This window comes from Oryzias latipes, chromosome 12 (assembly GCF_053564925.1).
Source record: "Oryzias latipes strain Hd-rR chromosome 12, Olatipes_Hd-rR_3.1".
NCBI lineage: Eukaryota > Metazoa > Chordata > Actinopteri > Beloniformes > Adrianichthyidae > Oryzias > Oryzias latipes.
Window position 1 is genome coordinate 19030879 of NC_136248.1, and position 24199 is coordinate 19055077.

The 24199-nt window shown below is 42.1% G+C and overlaps 3 protein-coding genes across 7 annotated transcripts; all 3 read right to left on the minus strand.

Moving 5' to 3' along the window:
• Positions 1-3755: 3755 nt before the first annotated feature.
• LOC111948388 (uncharacterized) lies at positions 3756-6091 on the minus strand. Its single transcript, XM_023961171.2, has one exon. The coding sequence runs from the start codon at positions 5898-5900 to the stop codon at positions 4044-4046; it is 1857 nt and encodes a 618-aa protein (XP_023816939.1). The 5' UTR covers positions 5901-6091; the 3' UTR covers positions 3756-4043.
• Positions 6092-8073: 1982 nt separating this feature from the next.
• Positions 8074-10397, minus strand: car15 (carbonic anhydrase 15). Of its 2 annotated transcripts, none has more exons than XM_023960601.2 (8): positions 10115-10397; positions 10013-10039; positions 9748-9924; positions 9519-9664; positions 9338-9430; positions 9199-9265; positions 8956-9116; positions 8074-8871 (listed from the first exon to the last, which is right to left on the minus strand). In XM_023960601.2, the coding sequence occupies exons 1-8, from the start codon at positions 10326-10328 to the stop codon at positions 8659-8661; spliced, it is 1098 nt and encodes a 365-aa protein (XP_023816369.1). In that variant the 5' UTR covers positions 10329-10397; the 3' UTR covers positions 8074-8658. The 2 variants fall into 2 exon arrangements, with proteins under 2 accessions (XP_023816369.1, XP_078812375.1); XM_078956249.1 differs by having other exon boundaries at positions 10119-10290.
• Positions 10398-11011: 614 nt separating this feature from the next.
• On the minus strand, positions 11012-23164 carry dgcr2 (DiGeorge syndrome critical region gene 2). Of its 4 annotated transcripts, none has more exons than XM_023960598.2 (11): positions 22721-23164; positions 18880-18912; positions 18192-18314; positions 14682-14768; positions 14383-14587; positions 14089-14165; positions 13803-13985; positions 13501-13704; positions 13180-13332; positions 12862-13098; positions 11012-12788 (listed from the first exon to the last, which is right to left on the minus strand). In XM_023960598.2, the coding sequence occupies exons 1-11, from the start codon at positions 22800-22802 to the stop codon at positions 12556-12558; spliced, it is 1617 nt and encodes a 538-aa protein (XP_023816366.1). In that variant the 5' UTR covers positions 22803-23164; the 3' UTR covers positions 11012-12555. The 4 variants fall into 4 exon arrangements, with proteins under 4 accessions (XP_023816366.1, XP_023816365.1, XP_023816367.1 ...); XM_023960597.2 differs by having other exon boundaries at positions 13501-13728; positions 22721-23126; XM_023960599.2 differs by lacking the exon at positions 18880-18912 and having other exon boundaries at positions 13501-13728; positions 22721-23149.
• Between the last annotated feature and the right edge of the window lie 1035 nt (positions 23165-24199).

Sequence of the window (24199 nt, forward strand, 5' to 3'; positions counted from 1 at the left end):
TTTAACTTGTTCTGTCCAACAGCTGAGCAAACAGATTAGAGCTGAGGGCTTTTTGTGTTGGACAGGTTTTACTATCACAAAAAGAGGTTATATAGCTTCAAGAAACTAGAGTGTAGATTTGTATAAACCCCTTTTTGTTGTATTATTTTTTATTTATTTGTTACATTTAGTGTGTGTGGGGAGGGAGAGGGGAAGAATGTGAGGGGAGGGTGGAAGAGAGTAAAAGGAAGAAAGGTGAAAAGGTGGGGGATACAAGCACTGATTTGACTAAGTTATTAATTTAAGCTGTAACAATTATACCAGATCTGCTGGAAAGACGAATGTTACATCAAAGGTGAAAATCTGACACTAAGATGAGCGAGAAAAAAAAAAAACTGTCCATCAATACACTGTAGGTAAGGAGGAGGGATGAAGCAGACAGGGAGCGGTGTGGAGTGTGCACGTGCACGTGGGGGTGGAGATACATGCATGCTGCCGACGTGAACCGTGTGTTCATAAAGGGAGCCACATCCTACCCAGCCAGACCAGCCAGACCAGGAGAGGGGAGGAGAGCCCCCCAGGCCAGAAGCCCCCCCAGCATCCGGACCCAGGCAGCCCGGGAGGGGAGGAGGAGGGGACCGCCCACCCCACCAGCCAAGCACAGAGAGGGCCCCCCTACAGGGGCCCCCCCAATGCCCAGAGGCACAAGCGAACCCAGTGTCCGGCCCCCAGGCCACAAGACAGGAGCGCTTAGCCGTACCAGGCGGCAGCCATGAGGGCCACCGGGCGCCGGACACCGAGACAAAGGCCAGGGACGAAGCCAGGGCCCCCGGAACCCAAGAGCCGGCCACCACCCGACCGGCGCCCCGTCCCCGCAAGCCAGCCCAGGCCCGCGACCTTAGCAACCCAGGGATCGCCACGCACCCACAGCCACAGCCACCCCCCTAAAACCCTACGCACTACCACCCCCCCCGCCATAATATCTGACCCCCCCCTCCCCAACCCTCTCAGTGCCCTCCCCTCTCTGTGATGGGGAGGGAAAGCCCCAGAGGGTCCCAGCGAGCCAGCCCCCAGGTCGGTCCTACCCATGCACTCACACACACATACTCACAATCATCTGGTTACCCTCCCTACCCCCGCCGCCAAGCAGCAACCCCCCCCCCCAGCCGGCCGACCCCCAGCGCCGCATGCCCGAACTATTTACATACTCTACATACATCTATCGATCTGTCCGTCCGTGCCATTCCTAACCCATAACTCTGTCATCCATGTCTCAATGGACCTTGCTTTGGTCACTGGTGCACAGTCCTGTTGAAAGAGGAGGGGGCCCACTCCCAACTGTTCCCACAAGGTTGGGAGCATGGAATTGTCCAAAATGTTTTGGTATCCTGAGGCATTCAGAGTTCTTTTCACTGAAACTAAGGGGCCAAGCCCAAGTTTTGAAAAACAAGCCCACACCATAATTCCTCCTCCACCGAATTTCAACAAAGCATCAAACATTAATCAAAATATACATGACCCAAACTAGAATGCTGGGAGTCACTTTAGCACCCACCTCATGCTTCCCAGCCTGATTTCTCCTTATGAAAATAAGATTACTAAACCGTGAAAGGTGATTTCTCTTGATCATATAATTTTATCACAATTTTTGTAGATGATTGTAAAACATTGCGTCCACTTTTGTGATTATATATTTTGTGAGTGGTGTGTGCAGCACTCAGAAACTGCACGCTGGGGTTGCTGGGAGATGGAGTGCATTCATTACTCTGGAGATGGTTCCCGCTGGTCACCAGAGGGGAAGACAGAGCTGTGACTCTTGAGAATATATCAATGGTGACATTCCTGTGTGAGGACCGTAAGCTAAAAGCGCATTCAAAAACCTCTGTTCAATGCGGTCTTGAATGCACCACGCATGCTCTGTGTGCACGTGGCATCACAAGTAGAATGCTGTGTGTCTATGCTCTGATAAGTCAGATTTTAAACTGTGGGTAACTTGTTTCACTGCTTTTATGCTTCTGATCTGCCTTCTGCCCCATATAGTAGCTTGATTTAATGAGGAATAGGGCAGTTCTTCTCCAGTCCAAATGTACTCTTAAGCATGTTTAAATCTCTGACCTATTTAACTACTTTAATCCTTCGACAGTTATGACTAAAATCTGTGAAAAAGAGAGAAGCAAGCTCTTAAAGGTTTGGTAGGTGGCTCTTAAAAGAGCCGTTGTGGATTCTGGAGCGGCCATGGGTCTGCTCCCTCTCCTGGAATGTGGATGATGGAGTCTCTCAGCCAGAGAGCCTCTCTGAAAAGGTTGTTGGCAGCAACCTATTTTTATCCCATCTTCAGTAATCACAGCCTCATCACTGCAGGTTCCAGTCATGCTGAGGACCTGATGAAGCTGTGCAGAACACGAGAACTTCACACTCTGCTCTGGAAGTTCAATCAGGGGCTCATACAGTGTGTAGAGAGCATCCAAAAGGCATTCTTCTCAGCCGGGCTGGGGATAGGTCGTCGTTAAAGATGCACCTCTATCGGGGTGGGAGCCGCTCAGGCAAGGACTACCCCGTAGCAATTAAGGAAGAAACCACCAGACCAGCACTAACTGGTCGGGCTCAAGGGTGGGGCCCTGGTAACTCTTTATGGGGTGGGGTGGGGTGGGGGGGGAGTGGGGGTTAGTGGATCTAGGAATAAAAAGGTTTTAGTTTGAACCGCCCTTAGTCTGGCCCGTCTCCCAGGACCAGTTTGAGGTGGATCACCACCCGACTACTGGCTCCTGGGATCATTCGGGCACGCAAACCCCTCCACCACGATAAGGTGGCGATTCAGGGAGGGGATACTAATCAGTCACTAGCCAATCACTAAGAATTATTGTGGGGAAACCGAAGGGCTCGGAGAAAACCCACAGGACTTATTTGGGTTCATTATCTATCAATTTTTGTGACTGATATCTATCTATCTATCTATCTATCTATCTATCTATCTATCTATCTATCTATCTATCTATCTATCTATCTATCTATCTATCTATCTATCTATCTATCTATCTATCTATCTATCTATCTATCTATCTATCTATCTATCTATCTATCTATCTATCTATCTATCTATCTATCTATCTATCTATCTATCTATCTATCTATCTATCTATCTATCTATCTATCTATTTTTTTATTAATTAGTAATTTATTATTCATTATAGTTAGTATCTTCTTCTTATAATTATAGTTTTATTTTGTTAGTATTATAAAAGTTAATCCATCTATCTATCCATTTATTTATTTATGATTTTTTTTAGTTTATTATTTATTATAATTATTACAGTTTTCTCTTATAATTATTATAATTATAGTTTTTTTGTAAATATTATTATTAATATATTATTATTTGCATTCATATGACATAATCTAGACCCTAGACCCGCCGGGAACCAGGAACCCTTTTTGGTAAGGCACCCTGATGCTGTTCAAGTGCAGCTCTGTATTGTTGGAACCTGCTGGTTCTTTGTGTGATTTCAGAGGTTTCCTCCAACACAGGCTGACTTGGTTGGTTCGGAGCAGGAAGCTCTCCTTGTACAGCCACTGTTTTGTGGCGGCCAAGCGTTCATAGCGACATCGGTTTTTTATCCTTCAATGTCTACTCTTCTTATCATTGTGAAGCAGAATTCACCAAGCTTTGGATTGTTCACCCACTTACAGGGAATGTAAGCCGGGTTTAGACCGTCGGGAAACAGCTTCGTTTTTTAAATTAATTATTAGTTTAATATTTATTATAATTAATATTGTTTTTTTTAATACAGTTTTATTTTGTTAATATTATTAAAGTTATTTATCTATCTATACATATTTTTTATTAATTAGTAGTTTATTATTTTTTATAAATAATGTTTTTTTCTTATAATTATAGTTTTATTTTGTTAATATTATTATTAACGTTTACATATTTTTATTTACATTCATATTACATAATTCGTTTTTACGTTTTTTTTTTTATTATTACTATTACTATTCTTTCTTTGAACTTTTATATCTTTTTTTTTTTATTCAGGGTTGCCTAAATTTAGCTTCTTAAGGTCCTAGACCCGTCGGGAACCAGGAACCCTTTTTGGTAAGGCACCCTGATGCTGTTCAAGTGCAGCTCTGTATTGTTGGAACCTGCTAGTTCTTTGTGTGATTTCAGAGGTTTCCTCCAACACAGGCTGACTTGGTTGGTTTAGAGCAGGAAGCTCTCCTGGAGCAGCTCTGGCTGGAGTCCGAAGAGGGCGCCTCAAAGCAGCGTTTTGTGGTTCTTGTGCAGACTTTGAGGCTTTGGCTTTTAGAACTGCATTTTCAGCCAGAAGTGCTTCGTGTTCGTTTTTTGCAGCTTCATATTTGACCTCCAGGTGTTTTTGGCCCAGAATTTCTGAATTGATCTTTTCTAAATCTTTGGTGAGGTTAAAATTTTGTTTCTTCAATTCTGCAATGCTGGTCTCCATTTGTGGATATTCTGTGGCCAATCCTTCTAATTGTTCTTTCATGATTTCCAGATTTGTGCGTTCCTCCAAAAGGGATTTATTGATTTCTTGGACTTTGCTGATGGACTCTGTGGTTTCATTGAATTTTTCCGTCATTGGCCTGAAGTCCTCACATTGCTGTGAAAGAACTCTGATCTGCTGCTTTATTGTTTTGTATTCACTCTCCACAGCCTTTTTCTCAGCCTGCAAAGAGGAATACTGAAGCATCATGTCAGAGTCTTTCTCATTCTTTTTCTCCAGCTCTGTCAACTTTTCTTTCAGGTTGGCATTTTCTTTCTGCAGAGACTGGAACAAATCCGATTCTTCTTTGTACTTCTGTTCCAACTCATCTGGAGACACACCAAGGTTTTTGCGGATGCGTGCCCTTTCCTTGTGTAGCTTTACTTTTAGAGTTGAGAACTCCGAGGTGAGGACTCTGTTTTGGGTTGAGACCGTTTGTTGTTCAGCTTTCAATGCAGCAAATGTTTCTTTTAAATCTTGGAGATTTTTGAGGTTCTCCTGATGGTCTTTGACTTCTTTGGTGAAACGTTCATTTTCTTGTTTCAACGTTAGAATGTATGATTTGGCTTGAAGGTATTCTTGTTCTGACTGGATAAGTTGTTCCTGCTCTTTTTTCAGATTTTCCAGTGTTTTCAAGAGTTCAGCGTTGTTTTGTCTCAGTCCATTAAGGTTGATGGTAATGTCCTGGTGCTGCTGAACCCAAAGTTTTGCCTCCTCACACTGCACAGTGAGCTGGATAATTTCAGTATCAAGGCTAGAGTTCTCCTCTTCCAGAGACTTGGTTTGGATGAGGATGGAGGCGTGACGTTGTTTTGTTGCTGCCTCCTCCTCACGATGGCTTTGGAGGTCTTTGAGCTGGTTCTGGAGGGCAGTGTTTTTGTCCTGCAGTGTTTGGAGGCGATTCTTCTCGTCTTTGAGCTGAAGTTCCAGAGGTTCAAGGGCCACAAGGGTGGTTTGGACCCTGTGAACCTCTTTCAGTAGCTCACTGTTCTCCTGACTGAGAGCTTTGGCGGTGAGTTTGACTTGGATTAACTCGGTGGATAACTCTTTAGTATCCCGAACTCTGGCCTGGAGTTCCTTTAGAGTTTCTTTGAGGGTGGTGTTGGTCTCTGTCAGGAGGTTGACTTTTTCCTGTTGGTTCTTGCAACGGTCCTCCAGGGGTTTTTGCTCCTGGATTTTCTTGTTGACACGTTGCAAGTCCTTTTCCAGCTTCTTTGTAAGTGTGGCGGCCGATTTCTTTGCCTGGCAGAGTCCAGAGAAGGTCTCTCTCAGATTTTTCTTGCCTTCCAGCTCAGCGGCGAGGGTTTGCAGCTGGTTGGTCAGCAAGACGTTTTCCTGGACTCTTTTCTGAAGTTTGGAAAGGTTCTGTGTGAGGCAGCTCTCCTCAACACCAGAATTTCCAAAATGGCGAGGGAACATTTTAAATATTGATTTTCAGGATAACTAAGAAAATCTTTAAAATGTTCTCGTGGATGATAAAGAATGTAGATGCAGTTTTTGTAACGTAGAAAAAAACTGCGTGTTCCTCAGTAGCTCGAAGGTACCTGACGAGATTGCAAGGTTTTCGTAGCTGGGGAACAGAACGTATGCTCTCTGGTAGGAACCAAACGGGCAATGAAACAGAATTAGTTGAGGGTCCTATAAGGCAAAAACATGTGTGACATCATACTCTAAGCCTTTCCCCCATGAAGATCAAAGGCCTGGGCGGAGACATGCCCAGGCAAAGTCCTCTCGATGATGATGTCACACTTGGTAATGTCCCTCATCATGTGTGACATCACCAAGAGTGACATCACCAAGAGGAATGTCACTCATCGTGTGTTGCATGGCCCCTCCCCCCACTGTTTTGGGGCATTGCATTGCGCTTGGTGATGTGTGGCTTGGATGCAGCTGCTCGGCCATGGAAACCCATTCCAAGTTCTCTGCGTTCTGTACTTGGACTAATCTGAAGGTCATATCAAGTTTGGAGCTCTGTAGCAATTGAAGTCTGCAACCACTTTGCACTATGAGGTTCAACATCCGCTGACCCCTCTCTATCAATTATTTATATGTCTATCTATCTATCTATCTATCTATCTATCTATCTATCTATCTATCTATCTATCTATCTATCTATCTATCTATCTATCTATCTATCTATCTATCTATCTATCTATCTATCTATCTATCTATCTATCTATCTATCTATCTATCTATCTATCTATCTATCTATCTATCTATCTATCTATCTATCTATCTATCTATCTATCTATCTATCTCTCTATCTATCTATCTATCTATCTATCTATCTATCTATCTATCTATCTATCTATCTATCTATCTATCTATCTATCTATCTATCTATCTATCTATCTATCTATCTATCTATCTATCTATCTATCTATCTATCTGTCTGTCTGTCTGTCTGTCTGTCTGTCTGTCTGTCTGTCTGTCTGTCTGTCTGTCTGTCTGTCTGTCTGTCTGTCTGTCTGTCCGTCTGTCTAACAGAAACCCAAACCTGCTGCAGTTTGTTGTATTTGAAAACATAGGATTTAGTCCGAACGTTTAGTTTGCAGTAATATGATGGAATTTCTGGAAGTTTCTGACTCCTGTGTGTGACAGCGGCGGCCGGCTCTGACAGGAACTCCGTTTCACCGCAGAGTGACGTTGCCTTCACTGACCCTGAGGGAGAACAGGCTAGCTCTGTGGCGTGTTGCCCCCAAGGCCGTGACAGGACGAGGGTGGTGTGATCGCATGCACAAGGGAGCAAGCCACAGTCACATGGCAGCACACGCCTCCACGACAAGGCAAGCCCTCTGATTGGTCGTATGATTTTACTCAGCTTGTTAATTAACTTCTGTTTGTTTTCAGTCATAGAAATAGCATGTTTTCTTTTTTATTCCATCTTTAAACATCACTTTGGAGTTCTATCTGGAATGCCGCATCAGAGTTGATCAACATAAAATTTACCTTTTTTTTCTTTTCCTAAAGCTTCCGCAATCGTTCCTGATCAGATAAAAAAACAATTTTCCGTTTTTCAGAAGGGTTAGAATCCCTGTAGAGCAAACTTTGTCTTTATTTTCACACGTTTACAATTATTTCTGCAGATTTTTTTTAATTTGAGCTTCAGCCTCGTGATTTCTAGTCGTCCTTTTCCAGATGTAGTTTTGACTTCTTTTGTTTTACATGTCGAGGCTCCAAATGTGCCTTTTTTTCCCCATTTCTAGCATTACCACTAGTGTCTCTGTGTTAAGGCGGTTACCTTTTGTACTTTTCCTGAAAATTCCTGAATTGCCGCTAGTCAGGAGGAGGAGGGATTTATAATGTATTAGTCAACTTTCTGTGTTTTTATGATCATGTTGCTTTTTTCTTTCAAAACCATTCATGTTCGTTTATTTATGATGTACATAGGTTACTTCAGGCTTTCAATCTACATATGAAATGTTCAAGAAGCCGCTGACCGGACCCAAACCATGATGAGTCCACCTCCATGTTCGAAAGTTAGAGGCGCTGTGTTTTTGTGTTTAAAAAAAGGCATTATTTTTCCTTTTGCAGGGCTCGCCTCATAAGTGAAGTTTATGTTTACCTTTTAGGTTAAAAAAGTAAAATTGGGCACAGATGTGACAGAAATTTATTTTTTTTATTGTTACAATACAAAACCTATTGTGGGATCTAAATGTTAAAATGACCAAAACATTTCAAATGATCTTGGTTTCAAAACTAACATAGCCCCCCCCCCCCCCCCTTTTTTTTTGTTGTTGTTGCAAAGTTGTGGTTTTTATCATCAGACAAAAACTAGAAGAAATGTTGGATGCAAACAGGACTTTTCCAAAATGCATACAATGTTAACCCCTTCATGGCTGACTTTCTCTCTATCTATGTAAAAAAATATTCTTCAGTTTTTTCCGCTAAATTAAGTGGAGTCCTGGATTTAATGGTCCGTTGCAAATTAGCAACACATGGCGTTAAGGAGTTAAATGTTTCTGATTATCAATATCAAAAAGGTATTTATGGAAATAAGGCATGTTTATAGACATCTTTGAAGTTTGAGGAAAACTAGAAAAAGGCCTACAATGATAAAAACAAACACTTTCAAAATAGAATCTATATTATTCCTGTTTTGTTTAAACAATAAAACACAAGTTTAAAACTGAATTGACAGTGAAACTTGTCTTTGAGCAGCCAGCGGTGATGGGGGCTAAAGCCCAAAGCTTCCCAGAAAGGTGATGGGGAGCAAAAGCACTGCTGCCCTGATGGGCCGTCCTGCCGCGCCCTTCGGCAGTATGGCGTCTCTGGAGGCGGTCACGCTGCGACCGAAGGTGGGGTGGATGTGTCTGAAATTGTTCTGCAGCGGGGTCACCTGCTCTGCGTCCTCCTCCGTGGCGAAGATCTGAGAGGTAAACTGAGCCAGCTGAGAAGAAGACGGCAAACAACTCAAATCACTTTCTGCAGATAAAAAAAAAAAAAACTTTTTTTTTTTAATTTGCAGACATACTTGAGACCATGAGATGTAAATGGGGACTTGATATAAAGTCCATACGACTGCTTGAGAGCAAGGAGGGGTGGTGAGGCTGCCGTAGTAACGGTAATACTGGCTCATGTTGTGCCTGGGCAGGAGACCCATCAGAGGAAAAGGCTTGACTTTAGCTGTTTGGCCTTGATGGAGGAGAGGAGAGCCACAATAAAAACCCAGTTTCAGATAACGCCAGCAGGTCTGAGTAGACATCCTTCCTCTGACCTTTGTAAGCAACGGAAGACAGCATTTGGGAAATGTGTCCAAAGTGCACGTTGTCCGCATAAACCACCTGCAAAACAGGCAGCATCAGTCAGTTCTGCACCAAGTGACGGAGGTCAAAGGTCAGCATTTAAGGACTAACATCGATGAAGAAGCCGAGAACAGCGAGTCCAGTCGGATCCTCCAAGGCTGCAGACATGTTCGGGTGGACGGACTTCACGCTGACAATGTGCATCTAGGATTTAAAGGACCGAAAGACCTAAGAGCTGGAGGGGGGGGACGACCTCATGACCCCACATAGCCATCTACTGACCGTACTGTACCTCCATTGGGTATCGGCGTCCGTCCACTGTGTGCTCGGAGCCGTTTGTGGCCGGCCCCCCCCAGTGGAAGTGCAGCTGGATGGTGTGGTACTCGTCCAGAAGACCTCCGCCGCTCACCGCCATGCCGCTGCCAACCTGCAGGAGGACTGGGGGCAGCAGGTGAGTCACCACCACCCCCCTCCCCGGATGCCAAAGAGAGAAGAACACCATAAAACAGCAGGAAACTCACCTGAGTGGCCATCGTTTGTGAGGGTCCAGTGGCCCGGCTGAGTCACATCGAAGCCCTCCAAATGCAGAGGCCCCAAGGAGTCGCTTCTGGGCATGTGGGGGTCAAAGTTGATGGGGGAGTGATGGTGTTCCAGGAGGGGGTGACACGAAGGAAACAGATCTCCCCATGAGTACGGATCTAAGGAGAAATTACATTTAAAATACTATATTTTGTAATGGATCACATCAAATATATTGATAAGACAAATAAAGTGGGGGCTTGTTACCACAGTGGGGTTGACTGTAACAGTAGTCTGGAACACAAAACACACACACATCACACTCTAATCTTCAATCAGACGAATGTCAGGCTGGATGTGGACTCTCACCTGCCTCGGTGGATGAGGCTGCGGTCAGCAGCAGCAGCAGCGCCGCGGTCCACATCATCGCGTCCAGGAGGGTGCTGAGGTAGAGCGGAGAGCCGGGAAAGAACGTCCCCCTTAAATAATCTGGGAGGTGAAAGCTGAGTTTCATCTTCTGCAGGTCTGATCGGTGAACTGTGGCATTACCAGTCCGGTGGTCTTTCCTGATCAACAGGCTCATTGATGCAAAGAGGGAGTCAAGCACCCCCCACCTCCCCCACCCTCCACCTCTCTGTTTCTGCCAGCAGATGCCCAGTGACTAGCAACAAGACCCATTCATCTCATGGGAAACTCGGGAGGATGCGAGCTGAACAGAATACATATGATTCAAGCAAACATCCTGCAAAATATCTTCATTTGATTGACTTTTCCTGCAAAACTCTGCAAATACAATTGATTTGAACTTAGTCTAACCATTTGTCATGGTGGATTTGAAAGGGGGAACTCTTTGTTAGAAATGTTTAGGAAACGATAAATTGCTTTCAAAGTGTGAATTTAGTCTCTCAAATGCCACGCGTCTGGATTTAACAGATGAGTGGCTCAGTCACAACTTGACCTCCGAGAACAAAGCCTCTTTTCTTCTGTGACAATCCTCCACAGCTGGGTATCACTGTCCTCGCTCCGCCTGCTGCCTTATGAGTCACGGCGAGGCGCTCCTTTCAACTGCTCCAACCTTCCACGCCCTGCGGTCGCTCGCCGGCTCAACGTTTTGGGGGATTTCTTGACATTTGGTCACTCTACAGGTGGAGGACTTTTATTGCCAAACTCATAGAAGGACTTGATTGTTGACGTTCACTGTTAAAGTTCAGCAGTTCTGTCCTGCTTCGCCTTTTTTTTAAATAAAAAAACCCAGACAACTCTGAATTTAAAGCATCTTTTTTTTTTAATTTAAAGGCTATCAAATGAGACAATAAAATTTATTTAGCATTAGTTGTTTTTACATTTAAAACATCCCAAACCGCTCTCAGAAAAATGAGTCCAGGCGTAGCGGAGGCTAGAAATCCATTTGGGTAAAGAGCACGTTTACAGTTCATGAGGAGATGCTGAACCTTTTACAAGTCAAAGATGCTTCAACAAAAAAAAAATAAAAAAAAAAAATGGCTCTTTGCATGCCAAAAGCTAAAAACATGCACCAAAGTCTCAAAAAATGACAAAATAAAAAAAAAACTGAACAGTGTTTATGTGTGGTTCCATTTTTTTTTTAAAACACACATGCACACTTGTTTATTGGATAATCCACTGTGGATTGTCAATGCAACAAACAAAAGAAATTGCATGAATTTTGACAAAATCATGTGACATTCAATACATTCCAACATATTTATTCTGATCGGAGCTGAGCAGTTTTTTGGGATGCTGGTGGTTGAGAAGATAGTCCAGGTTCTTACAGCTTTGGGAACCTCATCCAGGAGGAGATCAAATGATTGTTCCAAATGAGGAGTTTTGCTCTTTATGCTATATAATAAAAACAAATTAAGAAAAAAAAACAGAATCAAAAACCCTTCTCCGCTACAGTCAGCAGCATCGTCTCCACACGTTAACCTAAAGACACACAGCATCCAGATGCAAAGACTGATCCTCACAAATTAACATTTACTGAAAAGACGAGAGGCCAAGTTATCCCGGGAAATTCATCCACGTGATGAAATAAAGGTGATTTGCTTGTTAATACGATGACCTCATCCTTTGATTCTTTTTTAACAAATCAAATCCCAGTTTGAGCCCAAATGTTCACACAAACCTTTTGAGAAGTCGATCCCATCACAAACCAGCCTAAATCTACAACAGAATACACTCTGCAGTCATAAATTATCACTTTAAACACAATTCAGAATCTATTTGATACCTAAAGCTTTCTTTACCCCCCCACCCAAGAAAAAAAGAACAGCAGGAAACTTCCAGTACCTTCTCAGAGTTCAACAACATAATTAGCAACATGACCTTTTTATGAAGGAATTGTAAATTTGCTGTGGGTGTGGTTATTGCAGCCTTGATGCACATGTCATAGAGGGTCCACATTTTGCCCTGGGTTTGGGCTGAAAGGTGCAGCTCTGATGAGCAGGAACCCAGGAGGGTATTTACAGCAGGATCTCTTGACAAATCTTTTTTTCAGGTTTGCTCAGTCAGCGGGAAAAGAGAGACCTCTCAGCCTGAAACAATTGCTTTGATTTTTGTGTTGTTTTTTCCTTTGTGTGCAGAATCTGTGCTTTTTCACATGTTACAGTTCAGAGGGAAAAAAGCTGAAAAATGCATGTGTTTGCACAAAAACCCCCACCTTGCTGTAAAACGACTTGAAGAAAAGTGGCAGCTCCACCAACCGATATTTCTGTACACTTGGTCCCCCCCCCTACAGTCGATGAAAAAATGCCAGTAAACGCCTGCGACCTTCTCCACCCATCCTCTTAGTCCTATATGACAGTGCTGAGGGAGGACGTGTGGTCCGCCCCCACAGGAGGTGGGGCCTGCTCGTCTGTTGGCGTGTCGGGCCCCACCAGGAGCGTGCTGCTGTCTATGGAGTCCGCCCTCTCCTGGGAGGGCAGCGCAGAGTCGTGGATGGGAGCAGAGCTGTTCGGACCGTCGACCTGGAGCCCGTCTCCCATGGCGTTCATTTGGCTCGGCACCATGGGGACCCCCGTGTGTCCTGAGGACAACAGTTAGAAATGTTAAAAGCCTGATTAGATCCTCCAACATCTCTGGGTGGAAGGATCACCAACCAAGGTCCACGTAGAGGAAACTGTCTGGGTTGATGGAGGCTTCATATGGCGGAGGAGGGTCGTCCGGATGATGGATGTCTGGGTATTTGTAGGCTGCGTAGGGTGGAGGCGGCTCCTGGAAGTGAAAGGCTCCACCCTCTCCATCATCGGACAGATGCAGAGGAGTGAGACCGGTCCCGAAGGCGTCCGGGCCGTAGTCAAAGCCCGGCACTCGTCTGCCGAGGTTGAAGTGGTGCACTGTGTAAAAGGAGACGGCTTTAGTCACAACCGCTGCCTCCACCTGCAGCTGAGGTGTGGGCAGATCGGAGTCATGCTCACGGTTGCCGCCAATCAGCGTCTCGATCCGTTCCCGCCTTCTCTGACGGAGCCTGTGCACCATGAAGAGCAGCAGGGAGAGGATGAGGAAGGAGGAGATGCAGCTGACGATCAGCCTCATCCCGCTCGCCATGGAGTCGAACAGACTGTTTCCACCTGAGAGGCAGATGAAACAAAGTTTGATTCAAATTAGGAACACCTTACATGGTTTTTCTACCTTCTATCTATAAGAAAAATCTACTTTAACAAACTGAAAATCACTTCAGTTTTAGTAGGGATCACTTTTCAAATGTTATTTTTTTCTCATCAAGCTAAAGTCAGCACCTATATCCAGGCAGGTGAACTTGCAGCACTCTTTGGGGTCCTTGCGAAAGTGCGTGCAGCCCTGCGGTCGCTCGCAAAGCGCCGCAACGCACATCTCCGGCTCGCCATCGTGACACGTGCAGCTCAAACACGGGTCGTCCCCCTTGGGGGTGAAGTAGTAGCCTTCATTCACCACGTTGTCCTTTATGTCCACGCAGGTTTGTCCTAATGGGAGCGGGGAAACAACATCTACACATTATTTCAAAATAAACCCGTGGTTCTGCTCCGGCGTGCGCGGCGGTGAGCGTGAAGTCAGCACATACTCCTCTTGCACAGAAAGGGGAACTTCTTGTAGCAGTTTTCCACGTGCCAGCTGTGGAACCCTCGCTCGTTGATGTTCTTCATCTGAAAGCGCTGCAGCTGAGCGCAGAAGACGTTGTCCTGAGAAAGAGACGTCTCCCCGAGTTTGGCTAGACCCTCAGGGGGCAAAAACACCTGCATGGACCCTGCCGGGAAACAGAAATCCTCTGAATGTTCCCACGAACCAACGGGAAGTATAAAGCAGCAACCACTGAGCTAGTCTTAAGGGAGAAAATCTATTTCTATTACCTTTGTAAGCCACTTCCCATCGGCCTTTCAGCGTGTGGCTCTCATTGGTGATCACGTACTGGTACCCCACCCAAAAACTGCACACAAAACACACAATCCTTTAGAACTTCCAGTGATGCTTGAATGAATCGATTTTCCTACCAGAGGAACCACAGTCGCCATTTTTCCTCCACTTCAACCTGCTCTAATCGTAAGGGAATGAGTGAAAACGCCAACTGTTTGATCTCCATGTTTAAAAAAAAAAAAAAAAGAAAAGGACAGACAGCAGTAAACCGGGGGTAGCTACAAACGTACTTGCACTGATCTCTGCAGACTTTGTCGTCAAAGTCCACCTCAATCTTCAGGATGAACTGCAGCTCCTCGTTGGTCACGAACGTCGCCAGAGAGCCGTTGACCTTCTGACACGTGTCCACGGCCTGCCAGTAGTTCTCACTTCTCATGTAGACTTTGTAGCAGCTGGCTGTTTTCTCGTAGTGGTGCCACCCGCTGGGACATTTCTCTGGACGGACAGGAATTTATTATCATTATTATTATTTTTATTTTTAAATTGGACTCTGATTGACTCGCTTAGAGAAAGGGGATGCTCTTCTTACTGTTAAAGCGCACTGGTTGGGGAACACCGATGACATCTTCTACCTGTTCATATCCATCCCGAAAATGAATTCTCTCCTCTGTTGAAGCTAAGAAAAAAAAAATAGAACAGAACTTTTTAATGCTTGTTAAAAATCTACACACAACCTATGGAGTTGTTGTTGTTAAACACAATTTGCAAGTTTGAGCCTTAAGTCGTCGGTAAGAAGAAGGTTGGACGGCGTTCGTGCTGCTGCAGACACAGAGTCAAACTAACTTTTAGCATATTAAAGTTAAACTCCTGGAAGAAGTTGAACTGCATTCGTCCACATTTATAAGAGAAGCAAAACTATTTTAGGTTTCTGGATGGACTGCTTCCATCAGGAGTTTGATTGCCATGAAAATACATTTACAACACCTACTGGTGAGTCTGTTTGTACTAAAACTCAGTATTTGTTGACATTCTTCTATTCTGATAAAGGTTCTGATAAAGGGCAGAAGTCACTGTCAATAACATCCAAGGAAAACAGAACAATAACAACATTAAAAATAAGGATAATGGAAAAAACATTAATAAAAATAAGTAGAATAAAATTAAAAACAAATTTAAAAAAACAATAAATTAAAAAATAAATGAATAAAAAAAATATTGAAAAAATATAAAACTAAAAGAAATTTAAAAAAAGAATTAAATAAAAAATAAATCACCAGAAGAAAAAAAATTTATATAAAATTATATAAAAAAATTATATAAAAAAATTATATATTATAATTATATATTAAAAATTATATAAAAATATATAAAATTTATATTATAAATTTATATAAAAAAAATATATATATATATATATATATATATAGATAGATAGATAGATAGATAGATAAGTTATATAAAGCTAACAATTACAATTATTATTAAAAAAAATAGACATTTAAGAATAAATAATAATATTACTTCATTAAATGCACACTAAATGCAATAAAAACTAACAAAAATAAATATTGAATAAAAATGAATAAAAAGCCCAATGACTTTATTACATGAAATTCCAAAATATACATATAAATATAAAATTTTAATTAATAAAAATATACCAAGGAAAATACATATAAAATTAAAATTAAAAATTTGAAGTAAAATTAAACTAAAAGTCCCTTAGATTGTCCTGGTAATCAAAAACTGTCAGTCATGCTATAAATCTTTCCCTAAAATAATCATTCAAAACAGTTAAATGTGTCTTCCTGGTCTTTAAAACAGCAGGTTTACCCACTAAAACAAACAGTTTAGGTTCTGTAATCACAGAAGTGTAGTTGTCTTAAAAAAAAATAATTTCAATTAAGAGAGGAAACCTAAAAACAGGCAAACTGAGCCCTTCTGGGGACTGCTGATGCAAAACACAAATACTAAAACCAAAACATGAAGAAAAGATCAGAAAATTGTCAAGACATTACACTATACAAAACACTAAAATGTGTGTCCCCTTCTGGATCTAGGTGGGGAGTAAATAAACCTGTGAAGCAGCCAAACATCATGAGACACCCTGTGATTCTCCCCCCTGCTATCAGACCCAGAACTGGAAAACAGAAAATATCACTTTTAAAATTGTAACAGGAAAACCTCCTGCTGCTCTCTGCAGCCTGATTTCTGTTAGGACCCACAAAATCAGCTCAAACCGTCCTCCCAGGACTTCTTTTCAGGAAACGTGACTACAGCAGGTTTTCACAGAGACAGATACGTGTAGGAAAGAGGAAACGTCAAGACAAAACTAAAGAAACGGAACAAAATGCAACGGCCAGAAAAAGTTGCGACATTTCTGGTAAAGGAGATTTGAGAATTATAACTGTTCATAAAGCGGAAAGAACGCTGAACACCTTTAAAGTGTAAAAACTCAAGATCCTTTATTTTATATCTCTGACAGTAGATATTCTCAAAACCAGACTGATTCCATTAAGATGGTAGATATTTAAAAAAAACATTTCAACTGGACAAGTCTGGTTTTGTTAAATAAAACACAATCTGCACAAACAAAGTCTCACAAGCATCCATGTTTGTGTGTTAAAGAACGCTTAGGTGAAAAGCTGTTGCGTGCAAACCAGCCGCCATCATCAGATCATTAGAGCCGCCATTCTTAAAGGCAGAACGGCCAAGCGTTGAAGCGTCAGTCGGCTGCAGAGGTCACATGCTGCTCTCAATCCTTCCAGTAATTCCCATTATGAGGTCAGGGATCTGGGATAAAGTCTTATGGATTTTAGGCAGGAAACAATGGGATTTCGGTCAAAAGCTTTGCTTAAACAACATCTATGTGCTGCTGAAGAGATCAACCTGCTCCAAACCAAAACAAAGACAGCATGCTGCCACTCAGGACAGACCTCTGTGGGTTCTGTTGTGTGGGAAACTGGAATAAAAAAAATCTTTTGCAATAAAGAAATTCTGTTAATGTATGGTTTCCATGGAGATGAATAAACATTTCAAATGGTCCGTGAAAGCCAAAAAAATGAGCTTTCCCCCCTAAATTTACTTCTGAGAATTGAACCTCTTTCAACCTCTACTTTCACCCCAAACTGGATTTGAGCGTCAAATATGTTGCTTGACACTTTTCCAAAAATTTGTGTATAAACCTGCTGCTCCTAAAACGAGTGGGAGGAGCTACCATCAAAAGTCGTTGGCCTCACCGCTACGTCATGGAAGACATAGATGACGGTAATCTTTGAGATCATTCAGAGACCGCAGGAGCTGCGTCAGCTGTACTTCCATCCTCTGACCCAGTTTGAGGACTTGCTGTCCCGCATTCGTCCAAGGTGGGTATAAAATAAAAATAAAAACCAAGAACCTTTATATTATTGTGTTGATAGAAAAAAGTGGAAAAAAAAATCATAAACTTCAGGAGGAGAACAACGATCAGCTTCTCCTCCATGTTGGTTTTGGACTTCAGCCGCTGTTCACATCAACACGTCGCTACCAAAACTGAGGTGGTTGCCGTGGCGCAAACCTTCGCCAAAGGTTTACATATTAGAACCCCAGAAACATACCACCACATGATGCCAACCCCTGAAATGCCCTGCCAAAGAAAAATCATGCCGCAGAACCTCTCACCGCATCTGCACTTTGACCTAACATGGCGACGGGACGCTCTGGTAAAGGAATTGCGTCTTGACTAAACGCAGCCTAAAGACCTGGCACAGTTTTCCACGTGCCCGCTGTGAAACCCTCGCTTGTTGATGTTCTTCGTCTGAAAGCACTGCAGCTGAGCGCAGAGGTGGTTGTCCTGTAAACAGAGAGCTCTCAACGACAGAGGCAAATTTCTAATGAACTGCTGCCGCTCCCCAGAAACTATGTAGTAGAAAAAGACTATCTTTTTAAAATTTGGGCTAAAATGGGAAAATCATAATTAAAAGACCACTGGGAACGCTTTTAAAATAGATCAAAAGACGACAATACAACAAGATAATAAGACAAGACAGCATGATGCTCCTATGTCCATCAGTGGTGTGGTATAGGTGTGAGGTAACAGAGAGGAGGTGGAAGTACTCACACAGACAGCCGATTTCATCGCTCCCGTCCTCGCATTCTGTCCAGCCATCGCACTGCCAGGCTATGGGAATGCACTGGATCTTCCCACTGTGGCAGGCAAACTGCCCGGGACTACAACGCGGCTCTGGAACACAGAAAAAGCACAAAACAAGATTTAATGGCGTGTAGGGAACGTACTGGAGAACAACGTATAGATTTCCACTCCCACCGTCAGATCAATCATTTACATTCTGTGGCAACAGAGGAGAAAAATAATATCACAAACCCCAACAAGCTCAGTGAGCGACTGTGATATCCTTTAAAGACATAAATGCACCACCAGAAGGAAGTTTTATCTGTTTATCTTTCTCTGTCTAGCGTGAACGGGATGAAATCTGTCTTGTTTTCTCCATTCACATGAAACCCATGATCTTCAGTGCTTTCGTCAAGCATAGTATCAAGCTCAGCTCAGTTCTGAAGGAACTGAGGAGCTCAAAAGAAGTCGATTCTTCATCAACCAATGAAACAGCAGCTCCGTCCCAAAGCAGCAGAAAAGATGAAGAGAGGAAACAATAAAGACAACTTCCTTCCTTTCCTTTTCTTTACCTGAATACACCTCAGTCAATGTTGTGCCGCTTAAATACTATCCAGAAAAATAAAATGAAACTAAAAACAAACAACTAAACTAAGAAAGCAAACTGCTTGCTTACCTGACAATAATCTCGCTTGGACTAGCCGTGGACCTGAAACAAATAGAAACAATGAAGTGACTGTCCTGTTTATGTGGCAGCTTTCTTTCAAGAATACCAACAATCAAACCAGCTTTAGAGATTAGACAAACTCACATTTATGCCATGTATGTACACTTTTCTTAATCAATCCTTTTCAATGTTGGCTGAACTGCCATTCTCTCTTCCATTTCTACACAATCATCCATAACAAACACCTTTTGTTTGTTTTTTAAGTGCAGACAAAAGAAACGTGTTCTTTGCCCGACGTTAGCATCAGAAAATCAAGAAAACCAAACGCTAAAAGTCCACTTTGAAACCGATAAGACTCCTCCACCAAAAGAAGTTTTCAAAGCCCTTGACAGACGCCCTCCTGCCCTACATGATGCTAAGTGGATTGGACCGCATTACAGAGCCACGTTGCCCTGGTGGGACCAAAAGCGTCTTTTTGATAATCCGCAAGAAAAGTACACATTCTTTTGATAGTATATCATGACCTGTTTAATAAGAGTCTTTATTGCTGACAGTACAGCTGTAGATAAACAAATCTACATGCAGCTCACACAAAATGTCACAAAGGAATTTGCAGATTACCTCTTTGTATGGATGAAAACAAAAAAGACTTCTGTCTACTAAGCAGCAACATTGATTTGAATATTTTTGAAATGAAGTTTCATCTTCAGGCTACTGTTTCTGCACCAGAACTGCTAAAAAAGTGCATTCCCATCCCCAACACTGCCAAGGATTGCACAATTATATTTGTAGAAACGAAGCACCCCAAAGTAATTAGAATACTGTACTTTGGAGTATTGAGAGAATCTACAACCTTTATGCATTTCTTTTTTTTTCTTTGACGACTCAAAATTTCAATTGGATTTCATTCGAGGAAACACACAGGATTGGCAAACAAACTGCAGTAAACACTCCAGAGAGGATGTGTCTGGGAAATCACAAGCATGAAGGCATGAAGTTTAAGGGCTTTTTAAACAATAGAGTCTTGTTCTTGTACATAAACCGAGTTTTAAAGCCTCTCTGTCAACAACAGGGTGAACCTGACCTTTTAACATAGATTCAAACAACACTCAGATGCAAACTGGACTTTAACCTTCAGCCCAAAAACCCCAGGAAAGCATCAGACAAACACAGTTAGGACTTGAGCGGAATTCACTGACAGAACACAAAAAAATCCTTTTAGAATTCAGACAATAAATACTGTTTTAGTTTAATTGCTGGTTTGTGTAATCCTTCCTTTGCAAACTTTGAAAAATCAACAACACTAAAAACGGAATGACTTTCTAATGAAACAGCAATGAAGCTGCTCACACATATTTTGCTAGTTTTAATCAACTATTCATATCAGCAGTGATAAAAACCGGTAAATAGAGATGAGCAATTATCATTCTATGAAAAACAGTTTGACCTCAGACATGACTACGGTTACCAGCACAGCGTGTTGTGGATGAAGAGCAGATCAGACGTTTACCCTAGCAACAGCTTTCATCCCAGCTGTGCAAATGATCAATTTGCTTTAGTTATTCTGCATCACATTTTTATACAAGCAAAACTGCTCTGGTATGTCCACATCCTACGGGGAGGGGTTGGATAAAAGATGAGAGTTTGTAAACCCAGAAAAAAAAAGTCTGTTTTTTTGGTGGTCTATCTTCCCTCCATTTCACAACAATTTTTAAAAAAAATTTCTGGTGAAATATTAACTAACATTTATCACTCTTTTTACAATACTTGTTTTTGGATTAAAATGATTAACATTTTACATATCTTTAAAATATCTTACGGATGTTTTGCTAAAATCTGAATTATTAAGTAGTTTCTTCATACATAGAGAGGGTAACATCCTCATTAAAATTGATATCATCTTTTTTTCAAATGACCAAACATGGAGCAGCAGATTACAGTTCTGGGGGGGAAAAATTGTCAGTAGGCATAAATGTGTGCAAGGTCAGAGCTGTTTCAATGCTTTGTGCGGCAGGAAGAGAGCATCCAAAAAAGCAAGTTCCCTAAACTATGAAGAAATACTGTGTAGGTCACTAGCTAATGCTTTAAGTCAAATCTCTGGATGTCACATTATATACAAGCAAGAATGAAAGCATTTCCCTAAAATTAACTTTACCTTAGACGTCACTGTCACAATTTTCACGAGTGATTTTCTATTTCTCCTTATAAAGCCAGAATCTGGCGAGTACTGATCACCTGCTGCTTAACGCTAAAACCTAATCATACGAGTAAACTAAAGCCACAAAACCACTGAAGCTCCTGTCTGTTTATAAGAGTCTTCTCGTGCAGATTGGGCGGCTTGTTCTGTGTCATGAGTCGTGTGTGTGTGTGGATGAATTACATCACATCACTCAAAACAAGCGATGCAGAATGAAAAAGGTGACCATAATGAAAGGGAACTTCAAATACCAAAAATACTTGGGTGCCTATTCTCAAAAAAAATGTTGAAAAACAACAAGATCTTGCAGCCATTTTGGACAAACGGATTGTACCATATAAAGCACATCAAAGAACAAAACGAAATAAAGTTTTTACATCAATAGAGGCCGATTTCTGGCAATCAAGCTCATCGGGAGCGCGATCTCAGGGAACTGTTTCTTCATCTGTGCAGATCTCCATTTTATTGTGAATTTCTGATGTCGCAGGATGTTTGCTCCTTTGAAGTGAGCTCCAAACTTTTTTTTTTAATGTGCAAATCCATATCAGGCATCCAACGAACTTGGTAAAGTCAGAAAACTCAAACAAGTTCATACAAACATCCAGTTAGTGTGAAAGGATGCAACTGTCAAGAGGATAACCTCGACTATTTTAGGATAATTGAACAAAATGGGCGTTTTTAAGCAAAGTTAATTCAATCTTTCAATTGAAAAATAAAAATAAAGACATAAAACAACCCCATAATGAGGGAATCAAAAGTGTTTTGGGATTAACTTGCTTTTTGCAGAGTTCATCCTCAGTTAGGACCAAACAGTGCCGTGTTTATCCGTGAGCTGAGCTGATGGCAGTTTTCTCTAATCCACGCAATTGGCTGGATCACAAGACAAAGTCTGAGGGAAACCACAAGATCCATTTGCTGCTTTTTAAGAGGCCCGAAGGCTTCCATTCAAACAAGACGACAATCGGAATTTCCTACATTTCCTCTTTTGGTTCCCAAACAACAACACACAGAAACTAGAAGAGATGCTACGACATGCTAGAAGTGGAAGTGGCCCCTTTTACTCATCCATGTTCCTAATGCATCTCTGTGCTTTCACGTGCTTATGTGTTTTAGGGCATTTTTAAGCAGAGAAAAACATTTATAACAAGTGTAAAAACACGGATTTCTACCATCAAAAATCACGGCATGCTTCTTCTTTTCCGCCATGCATTTCCAACAAGATGATTGGAAATCACAACATGCAAAACCATTGAAGCGATATAATTTCCCCCTAAAACATATCTATATGAAATTGTTTGAATATAACCTCCCTAAAAAGTATAGTTTCTTAAAGTTAGTTGTTTGGCAGACTAATCTTAGGGTTCGAGACTTAATTATACTGATCTGTGATTTTTTTTCCTGCGTGGATTTTTTTTTAACTTAACATTTTTCTACATCCTCTGCGACTAGAAGCTATTCCTCAGGTGTAAATTCTCCTGGACTTGATGATCAATCAGGGTCAGGAACACGTTACAAACCAGCATAAAAACAGCCCTGGTCTGTCTGTCCTGCAGGCCTCTGCGCCAGACCTGCCGCCCTCTTCCCCCCCATTTAACTGGAATCTGCCTCTCCTACTTTTCGGCTCCAAAACAACAACAAACTGTCTTTATTTACCTGTCCCAGGCGAGTCCGTTACGGTGAGGACGAAGAGAAGAGAAAAGAGGAGGAAACTGCTGCTATCAGCCTTCGGCAACATTTATCCTCCATTCATAGTAACTCTTCTCTATCTGGAAAATTTAATAATACCGAGGGTCTGCAACGCCTCCGCCCGCTTCCAAAACACAACTATCACCGCCGGACACGTCTTAAATCCATCTCTACACACTTTAGGTGTCGTTTAAGGGACTTAAAGAAGGTATATAAACCATAGTCGCATTACGTAGATAATCTGACCGAACAGCTAACGCTAGCTAGCTAGCTCCCGTCGTTAACGGCGTCCGTCCTTTGCTCGCTTGCTCGGTGCGTAGCGGCGCTCATCCAAGATGGCTGCGGCCTCCCCCATCACAACAATTCCAAACATGCGGCACGGGCGGGGGAAGCGCTAGAGGGGCGGGGCGGAGCGCGGCAGATCACAGCTACTGACACGGCACGCGCCTCCTGGAAACTTCATGTAAATAAAGGTTTATTTTGAATAAAAGAAAAATAATAGAGGAACCTTTATTTATTTAATTTGATTTCGGTTGAGCTAAAAAGGGTTGTATTCGCAGTGGAACTAGAGTAAATAGTGAAAATGTAGAGATTTACTTTTATTTAAACAAGTTTTATCTATCTATCTAAATGGATTTACTTAATAAGGAGTTTCTTCATACATATATGAAGAATATCATTTATATACAGTACTGACCAAAAGTTTGCACACACCTTCTCATTCAAAGAGTTTTTCTTTTTTTTATGACTACGAAAATTGTAGATTCACACTGAAGCATCAAAACTGTGAACTAACACATGTGGAATTATATATGTAACAAAAAAGTGTGAAACAACTGAAAATATGTCATATTCTAGGTCCTTAGTAGCCACCTTTTGCTTTGATTACTGCTTTGCACACTCTTGATGAGCTTCAAGAGGTGGTCACCTGAAATGTTTGTCACTTCACAGGTGTGCCCTGTCAGGTTTAATAAGTGTGGTTTCTTGCCATCAGTTGTGTTGTGCAGAAGTCTGGTGGATACACAGCTGATAGGCCCACTGAGTAGACTGTTAGAATTTGTAATATGGCAAGAAAAAAGCAGCTAAGTGCAGAAAAACAAGTGGCCATCATTACTTTAATAAATGAAGTTCAGTCAGTCTGAAAAAATTGGAAAAACTTTGAAAGTGTCCCCAAGTGCAGTCACAAAAACCATCAAGCGCTACAAAGAAACTGGCTCACATGTGGACCGCCCCAGGAAAGGAAGACCAAGAGTCACCTCTGCTGTGGAGGAAAAATTCATCCGAGTCAGCAGCCTCAGAAATGGCAGGTTAACAGCAGCTCAGATTAGAGAGCAGGTCAATGGCACAGAGTTCTAGCAGCAGGAGACTGTGTGAATCAGGCCTTCATCTCTGCCACTTATTGACAGAAATAAACCAACACCCAAATGTCCTCAAAAAGAGATGCTT

Excerpts from the sequence above, each read along its gene's own strand:
- LOC111948388 (XM_023961171.2), bottom strand. The coding sequence starts at position 5,900 with ATGTTCCCTCGCCATTTTGGAAATTCTGGTGTTGAGGAGAGCTGCCTC.
- car15 (XM_023960601.2), bottom strand. The coding sequence starts at position 10,328 with ATGAGCCTGTTGATCAGGAAAGACCACCGGACTGGTAATGCCACAGTT. Across the intron at positions 10,040-10,114 it reads AGCCTCATCCACCGAGGCAG|ACTACTGTTACAGTCAACCC; the intron begins GTGAGAGTCCAC and ends TTTGTGTTCCAG. Across the intron at positions 9,266-9,337 it reads TTCTCGGCTTCTTCATCGAT|GTGGTTTATGCGGACAACGT; the intron begins GTTAGTCCTTAA and ends CCTGTTTTGCAG.
- dgcr2 (XM_023960597.2), bottom strand. The coding sequence starts at position 22,802 with ATGTTGCCGAAGGCTGATAGCAGCAGTTTCCTCCTCTTTTCTCTTCTC. Across the intron at positions 14,588-14,681 it reads CCAACCAGTGCGCTTTAACA|AGAAATGTCCCAGCGGGTGG; the intron begins GTAAGAAGAGCA and ends CTGTCCGTCCAG. Across the intron at positions 13,099-13,179 it reads GACGCTGATTGGCGGCAACC|TGCACCACTTCAACCTCGGC; the intron begins GTGAGCATGACT and ends CCTTTTACACAG.